The 8,507-nt window shown below is 36.0% G+C and overlaps 1 protein-coding gene across 1 annotated transcript; it reads right to left on the bottom strand.

Moving 5' to 3' along the window:
- Positions 1-293: 293 nt before the first annotated feature.
- LOC116165185 (facilitated trehalose transporter Tret1-like) lies at positions 294-1,926 on the bottom strand. Its single transcript, XM_031479494.1, has 2 exons — positions 1,808-1,926; positions 294-1,762 (listed from the first exon to the last, which is right to left on the bottom strand). The coding sequence occupies exons 1-2, from the start codon at positions 1,848-1,850 to the stop codon at positions 402-404; spliced, it is 1,404 nt and encodes a 467-aa protein (XP_031335354.1). The 5' UTR covers positions 1,851-1,926; the 3' UTR covers positions 294-401.
- Between the last annotated feature and the right edge of the window lie 6,581 nt (positions 1,927-8,507).

Below are 8,507 nucleotides of genomic sequence, written 5' to 3'. Positions count from 1 at the left end.
TGGTGTCCGTCTGTCCGTCAACACGATAACTGTCAAACTGGACCGATTCGGTTCAAACTGCACAGTTGACCTATCTGCCTCATTGCAACAAACCTATTGAAAATGGATGAAATCCGATGACCCCGTGGGGTCACGTCCCTCTGTCTTTGGCAATCTTTGCATAGTTGACGTATATGCCACATGTAACAAGCTTGTTGAAAATGGATCAATGACCCCATAGGGTCAAACCGAGATGCTCTGTCGCTTTTTTAGAATCGCTTTAGGGGTTTATTTTAGTTAGACTGTAGAAGCTATAAGGATAAAATTTGAATTTATTGGCTAGGTATATAAAATTAAGGGTACGCATTTTGCGAATGGCCATAGGTACTATACAACGTATTAGAAATTGATAGCGTATCGTATCATTGTTCTGAGCAGTATTTCTTCAACAAATGTGTTTGTTCGCCTTTATTATGTTCATCTTTATTACGCAGATCTATCTGGATTTGTTCCAGTGACTTATTTTTTGTTTCTGGAACTACAATCACCGCAAATACCAAGGAGAGAAAGGAAGAAGCGGAGAACACAAAAAATGGTACGTGTAGTCCGTAATGATCACTAGTAATTTGAAACAGTTTAGATACGGCAGCTGCCACTACAGAGAAATATATGTTACAGAAGCCAACAGCTAATCCTTTTACGTTTAAAGGAAAAAGTTCACTCAGAAAAACTGATGGGAGTACCAACAGTCCAATACTGTACCCGATTACCAAAAAAGACAGATCGCCTAGAGTCATCCAGGATAATCCGATGCTATTCAACCCACCTTGACTTTTAAGGTATAGATTCACTCCTTCCATCAAAAGGGCCACACAGCAACATGAGATTGATGTTATAAGCAGGGGACGTCGTCCAAGTCTATCGACAATCGCAGAAGAGACTGCAGAAAATACAATTAAAAGTACGTAAAGCAATGAAGTTGAGGCTATCACAGGAAAATCTGCAGCGGCTTTTTCAAAAATGGTTTGCGTGTAAAATATAATAGGCACTATACCGGCGAGCTGCTGGGCGCCCATCGTGCCCAAACAAACGAAAAGCCCTTTTCTATTGCTCGCAATTTTAAAAAGATCTAGAACGCCCGCTTTTGCTAACCCTTTCTCGTTAGATTCCACAAGTTCTTGAATTTCCTCGGCATCTATTTGGCGTCCACGAACTTGGCTGAGCACTTTCCGCGCGACGTCGATCTTTCCATTAACTATGTAGTAATTCGGTGTTTCAGGAATAAAGGGAAAGAAAAGTAGAAATACGACAGACGGCAGCGTGCAAATAAGCGAGGAATACGTTATGTTCACATAGTAACCTAAAATGTTAATAAATAAAGAGGCGACTATAGTTAACGTGCCCATAACTGAAATTAAAAAGCCTCGTATTGGAGGATCGACTAATTCACTTATGTAAATTGGAAGGACGCTGTAGATAGCACCTCCGCCGATTCCTGCGATGAATCTCGCCAGAAGAAGGAAGCCGAGGCGTTGAGTGATGGCGATGATAATCCACGATGTTAAGAAAGGCAGCGCCGATAGCAGTAACGACCTCTTGCGCCCAATTTTGTTAAGTGCAATACCTGCAATTATGGAACCCACAGGACCGGCAATCAGATACGTTGTAGCGATCCATGACCCTTCGTCCTTTGTTATACTAGTGAGTGGGTCTCGTTCAAGTACTGGTAAGAACGGCGAAGGCCAGCCCACATGCATGCCCATTCCCAGCATGTTTAGAAGCGCTACAAATCCAAAATAGTACAAAACTAACAAAAAGGTAACCTTACCTATACAAGTGCCGAAGTACTGAAGTGGTCGTCCCTTCAACATCTTGCCCAAATGTATTCCTTTCGTGCTCTAACTGGACTTGCAAATAAACAGAGGTCATAGGCCATTAATTATCAAGTTAGGAAATAATAGTTATGAAAGCGTGTTCCATTACATCAGTTTTAATTCAAATCTACATTGAAAATAAATGTTGTACCAAAAACCTATGATATACCCATCTACACCAGCGATACTCAACCTGCGGCCCGCCCAGCATAGTGGCGTACTGCATTTAGCATTTCCTTGCAATTTATTTTCAAGTATACTGAGAGCAGCGAAGAAAACATGAATTGTTCTTCATTGGATGAAGATGGTATTTGGTATAATTCCAGTATAAGAAAGTAGTACTTTATTAAAAATAGACGAAAGAGGACAATTCATCCTTTGAATAAAAAGCGAAGTCAGTTTAATGAATTCCATCACCTTTTTTTTAATGATCTATAAAAGAAAATCTTCGGTTTTTTGAGTAGGTACATGCGAATGAACATTTGACTACATTTTAAGCAAATTTGGCAGAAGAACTGCCATGCTCATTGCTCAGCTCATAACAGTTCAAGAAAGACTCATGCTAACTTTGAGGTAAGTACAAAACGAGTATGTTATAATTTAAAAAAAGGAACTGTCCGGCTAAGATCTCAGCAATTACAATTGCTAGAGACTTTAAAATTTTCACTAAAAGCTTTCTGTTACAGTGTAGACGTGTAGGCTCTAGTCTATTTTGAGTTAGATTACTCCTGAGATTGATAATTTTAAACTTTTCTAATGAAATACTGATCTGCATTACCAAAAATGCGCTTTCGTCATGCATATGCTGTGCTGATATACAACTTGTTTTATTATAATTGTTATGTTATAGCCCAGTTGCAATAGCTCTAATAAATATGTGGCCCGAGAATGGAAAAGGTTGAGTATCATACCATCCCCAACCGCCACCCCTCTCCTCAATGAAATCTCGCCATAAGCTACTTATGCGGTGCAATTGATTGCATATGAACTTTGAGTTATTTTAATTATTTAGATAATGGCATTTATTTCACATAAACCTCCTATATGCGCTCATTTCACTTCAGTTTCCATATTTTAATTACCCGACATAAATAAGTAAACAAAAATAGAGCGATCGATGTTTTTTTTAAAGTGTCCGTTGTAATTTTATCGAAAACGAATGCAAAAACTATTGAAAAACGGGAGTGTTTCAAGTGCATAGTTGTAAGATGCGGAACAACGTGGGAAGAACGTATTAATTGCAGCTGAAGATAATTACTATCTTTTGTACCTTCTCCTATTTATAATAAGTCTCTAAATTCAGACATTCAGACAATTCTTCTCGCATTCTGGAAGACTATAATAGTTATGTAGTTCCTATCTGTAATCTAAAGTTAGAGCAAATACATATATCGTAATTATCTTTATAGGTATGTATATATCCATCGTCTCCCAAGCTATTGGGTGTAATTACAAAAAGGCAACATAGATTCTTTCCAAATCGCTCTACTATATTACATAGGTATCTACCTACAGATCAACAGCGTATTCTTTGTGACTTTGAGGATAATGTCCAAGTAGATACAGTGTATGTCGAGTTTGCCGAGACATTTGACTGTGTAAATCAATTGAGAAGCTTTTTGCACTTGGAAGTATAATATGATCAGTGTAATATTGCTCTGTGTGTATCGACTAACCATTTATTCCTTGAAGGGTGTTACACGGGTCGGGTTCAATAACAGGGTACACTTAAAACGCAGCAGAAGGGAAAAATAGTAATACGAGAGGAAGTGCTTATATTTCTGCGTTCTCAATGAAAAAAACAAAATTTAAAGAGTGAAATCGATATTATATGTTTCTCAAAATATTCTCCAATGCAGTTTTTCATTCGTTCAAATTAATTTTTTAGATTTTTAAGATAGTTCGGTTCTGTGATCGCTTCCTTCCAATAGTTTGGATATACACCTTGATCCCAGATTGTGTTGAATTCCGCAAGAAGAAGCTGTTTAAATGTGCCATTAAGATTACTAAACATTTCGTCAAGTCCGATCCAGGAAAGGAGGGTTTATTCTGTAGTGCTTTTTCAAATTCACTCATTGTAAAATGGAGATGATCCATACAGATTATTCATACAGTCTGGGCCTTGCCTATAATAGGTAAAATTTAAATCTTTTTCTTTCTCGGCTTTACTTTCCCAGAACTGTGCTTCGTAGTTTTCGGCGCTACTAGTTTGTTGGATTTGGTCCGCTAGGAGTTGACCAATGTGTAATGGGTTAGGTACTTGTTATGTCGCCGCTAATTGTATAGGTTTGATCGCATTTCTTCCTGATATTGATTTAATCTTTTACCAAACTTGTGTAATGGGACTTTGATGAGTAATGCTTGATACATATTTCGCCCAGGACTCTCTTTTATTTTGAAGAGTAATTTTACGTGCCTTCGCTCTAGCCTTTTTGAAGGAGGTAAGATTTTCGTTTGAAGGGAAAAATGTGAAAAGCTCTCCTTTTTGCTTTTACCGCTTCACTTACATCCTTATTCCACCAGGGTGCTCGATATTTGACGGGCAATTGTTAACTTCCTATTGTAAGGTATCTCTCACTCACTGTCATCAAATTTTTATTACCGTTATTGATATGTACACTCCGAGTTCCTTGCCGTATTATTATATTTTGTATCCATTCTATATAATTATAGTACCTATATTGTGTTTTACGACAAAAAGTCATAACAGCATTTTGTGTTTAAGCGCAAACTATTAGCAGGACACCATTCTTGCAAATTTTCAAGATCACAATGTTGCACATCATCACAGCTTTCTTCGTCGTAACTGCATTAAATATATTTAATTAAACCATCGGCCTATAAGAGAAAACAATTTGTTACATGCACTTTGAGCACACGTAGCAAAATTACCTTTGGGTTGGCGTTGTTATAGGGGTTCTCTTCTGTGCTGTGAAAACAGAATTGGAAAATTCGAAACCGTCCACAAACGGACTGACGGACAGACGGACGGACAGAAAGTCCAAAATTATAAATTCACCTTTGTCGCTCGTTAATAAACTTGTAACAAATATAGCAAACGTGCTCCTGGGTCATTGAACATTTAATCAGTTTTTCCTTGGGTGATGATAAACAAAATACTGAAAACAGAATTAGAAAATTGGAAACCGTTCGGGTGTTATCTTGTCCACAGACGGACGGACGGACAGAAAGTCCAAAATCATGAACTCGCTAGGAGCTCGTAAACCGGATAGGCGCCACCGCCACTTAGCCTTATAGAAAATACCTTAGTGTAAAGAATTCAAAACACTTTTGAAGCACTGTAATCAGTATTGTAATTTAATTACTTTTCTCAGTAGTAATCGTCATTAGTAATCATATCCTAATCATGAAGTACAAAATCTCATGCCAAATAATTGTTAATTTTTGGAATTCCTAAACAGAACGGTACCTACATATTCAAAACAATCGATGTAAATATTTGCGTATTAGCGTTGGTGATTACTTTTCACTCAACGGTATTAGTTTCTAGATACAACTACAGATTGGAAAATTTAACTGCAACCGAAGAATTACTCTTTGCTGCAACTTCTATTCTTACCCTATGCTGCAACGTAGATTTTGGCTCGATTTGTCGTCAATATAGGGGCAGATTTAGACTATGTCTCCAATTAATAAATATTTAGGGCCCCCATACATGTGTTCATTCAATAATATATCCCTTTTTTTTCGTGACGCACACATTTTATAATAATATCTAGTCACATGTAGACGCAAGTTATGAAAATAAAATCCATTTTGCTGGCCGCGCAATTTATAGGTTTGCGCCATACCGTGGGAGGTAGGACATGTATGCAGTTACATAATTGTATCAACGGTATAATAAAAAATTATATCATAAAAAGCTTGGTACTCGCGACCTTGTTTGAATCCTAGACGAAAAATAAGTACACTACTCTTGAATTAAGAGGGAGACACTTGATTCTTTCAATCGCCATCTATATTCAAGGATAGTCCCTAGCCGACAAAAATTTACACAGCGAGGTTTCTGTAAACATTGTTTACTCTATGGTTCGTATTGTAAATGGCGTACTAAATAAAATCGATTTGAAGAATTATGTTGGTTATTCAATTTCTATACCATCTATCCAAAGATCATGATTACTCTTTTTGATCCTTCATAACAAATGATGTACAGTGATTTTATAAACAGTGACCTCTAACGGAAGAATAAGAAAAACTAAGAAGTGAAAACTTTACCAACGAAATTCACTACAATGAACTTGCACTAGAAACATACAGATGGCGCAACGGGTACCAAAGAACATAGATATATAAATACATAGATACAGCCATACCCTAACATAGTTCAAAAGGACGTACCATCTATTACCATCACTTTCGGCACATTAATTACGTATAGCGCTATCCTTTATAGAGGTACCCTGAGCATGGAAGACAAGATTCGCATTATTTATTATAGCTGTCAATCAAATTGTTAGCACAAATCACACAGAAAATTATCAGATTTGAGATTTTACAACATAAATAAACCGCCTTTTTATTTATTTAAATCGCATAGCAGCAAGAAATGTTACATTTAAAATGGAAGATGTTACTTAGAAAGCTGGAAAATGAAGAATTTGAAAAAATTACAGCTGACAAATGGAAGAAAGTGTGTGAACATGTGGAAAGTGATTAATTTAAAAGAGAAGTTATATTGGTTGATGTTTCTGAACTTTATAATAATAGTGTTAATAATGACAGTGATGATTCGGATTTGTCAATTTCATCTGACGATGATTCGGATTGTGAACTTTTATAAATGTAATGAATGTTCACTAAATGAGTATTATCACCAATTGGATATCATTGCTAAGATGTTGTATTTATTTTAAATAAATGTACACGTGTAGCTTACTTACTACAATTAGCACTATAATTTCAAAAAGAAACTCCACCGATTGGACATATGCCGAAAGGTAGGCAAGACGCGTAGCGACCAAAATTTGATATTGCACGCACACACAGTCTATAAATCTCGTTTTCCTAAGAATATTGCACGGATCCTTCTTTGTGATCATGATACAAACGCACTGCATCAACATCATATAGGCCAAAATGATAATTGGAAACGAATTCACTTCCTGTCGCAACTTAATCTTCGTAACCATTACGCCTACAACCATGCAATTAAAATTAAATTGTTGAACATAAACTTTACTTACTTACGGTTTTTTTTTGATATTCTACAAGCCAGCAATGAATTCACTGCAGCACATCATGCCAAACAAGGTAAACATAGTCCTAAATTTGAATGGCGTAGCTCTATGTAATAAAACTATTTCAGGAATAACAATTATGGACGCGTCTATCATTATGGCAAGCACTAATGTTATTCGTATTCAATTGATAACGCAATAATCACATAATATTTAGTGAAAAAACCGCCCATCATGTTTAGGGCGAATATTTTTAGTTAGATTTGATTTCGCGCGATCGTGAAATGTGTCAACTGTCACATGACTTATGGGACGCGCTAAGTTTGTTTTAAGCGTCCGATTCGCGTACGACATAGTGGTTAATGCAATAAAAAGAGATAGAACATGTTTCTTCTTGGTTAGAAAGTAATGGAGAGATGTACAAATTTCTTTGATATGTTTTTTAAAAACCGAGGTACGTTTGTTAAGGATGGCTGTATCTAGGTATTTTTATATCTATGCAATGAATGAAATTTAAAACTGAAAAAAAAACATTACAGATTACTTGTAACATTGCACACAGAATTGAAAAATATAAGGAAAAATTCTGGACCAAGTTGGATCCGTTCACGATTTGAAACATGGATTAAATTCAACACCCAGCTGCTCTATGACTTGTCTCTTGTAAGTATGAAGATATACCTACATTGTCGCTAACACATACCTACATCACTAGAACTCCTGATAAATTATTTTAAGATAAAGCCTTTTAAACCTGTAAAAATGACATTTAGGTACTTGCTTGTTGTAGTTTCATGTTATGTTGTTTGTCAAGCGTTATATTTGAACAAGCGGCGTTATTAATTTGGTTGTTCAATATAATCCCTTGAATATTTTATGAAACGATGTAGTTTAATATAATTAGGCGAATACCGCACAAAATGAGACTGTGCTTGAACTTAACTACCCAGAGTTCTTTTGTATTTACTGTTTCCAACCATAGTCCACCTCACCTTGATTTTGCAGGAATGAATCTCATCATATTCACTAACAGCATTTTTTTGTAAACGACTTTTTAATTTGATTGCGAACTGCTTGTCCCTTCTGACTGATTCTCAATCCGGCTAGAAGGACCATGTAATTTTAGAATCACAGATCACAAAATTTAAACTGAAAATCGTGCAGATCATCAACATCAAAATATTCGTAACAGAGAACATAGGCAATGCAATCCTTATAAAGTCCCCAGATTTCAGTTTTTAATTTTATAGATTACAAAACCGCTTATTATCTTCAAATCCTATTCTGATGAGATTTGGCATTATTGTTTAACATAAGAGCTTATGTACAAGTCGAGACAGACTATTTATAGGTATAATTTTATCGGTCTAACCTTTCTTGTAAACGGAATACTTATTTTTTCTTGATTTGGATGCAGGAATGTATCAATTACACAAGAAACAAACTATACAAA

The sequence above is a fragment of the Photinus pyralis genome, unplaced genomic scaffold, assembly GCF_008802855.1.
Source record: "Photinus pyralis isolate 1611_PpyrPB1 unplaced genomic scaffold, Ppyr1.3 Ppyr1.4_LG2, whole genome shotgun sequence".
In the NCBI taxonomy this organism is placed as follows: domain Eukaryota; kingdom Metazoa; phylum Arthropoda; class Insecta; order Coleoptera; family Lampyridae; genus Photinus; species Photinus pyralis.
Note: the sequence above shows the minus strand (reverse complement) of the source record. Positions and strands in the feature narration are given on the sequence as shown.

Coding starts and splice junctions, on each gene's coding strand:
- LOC116165185 (XM_031479494.1), bottom strand. CDS start 1,850: ATGTTGAAGGGACGACCACTTCAGTACTTCGGCACTTGTATAG. Junction 1,763..1,807: donor GTACTTCGGCACTTGTATAG/GTAAGGTTACCT, acceptor TTGGATTTGTAG/CGCTTCTAAACATGCTGGGA.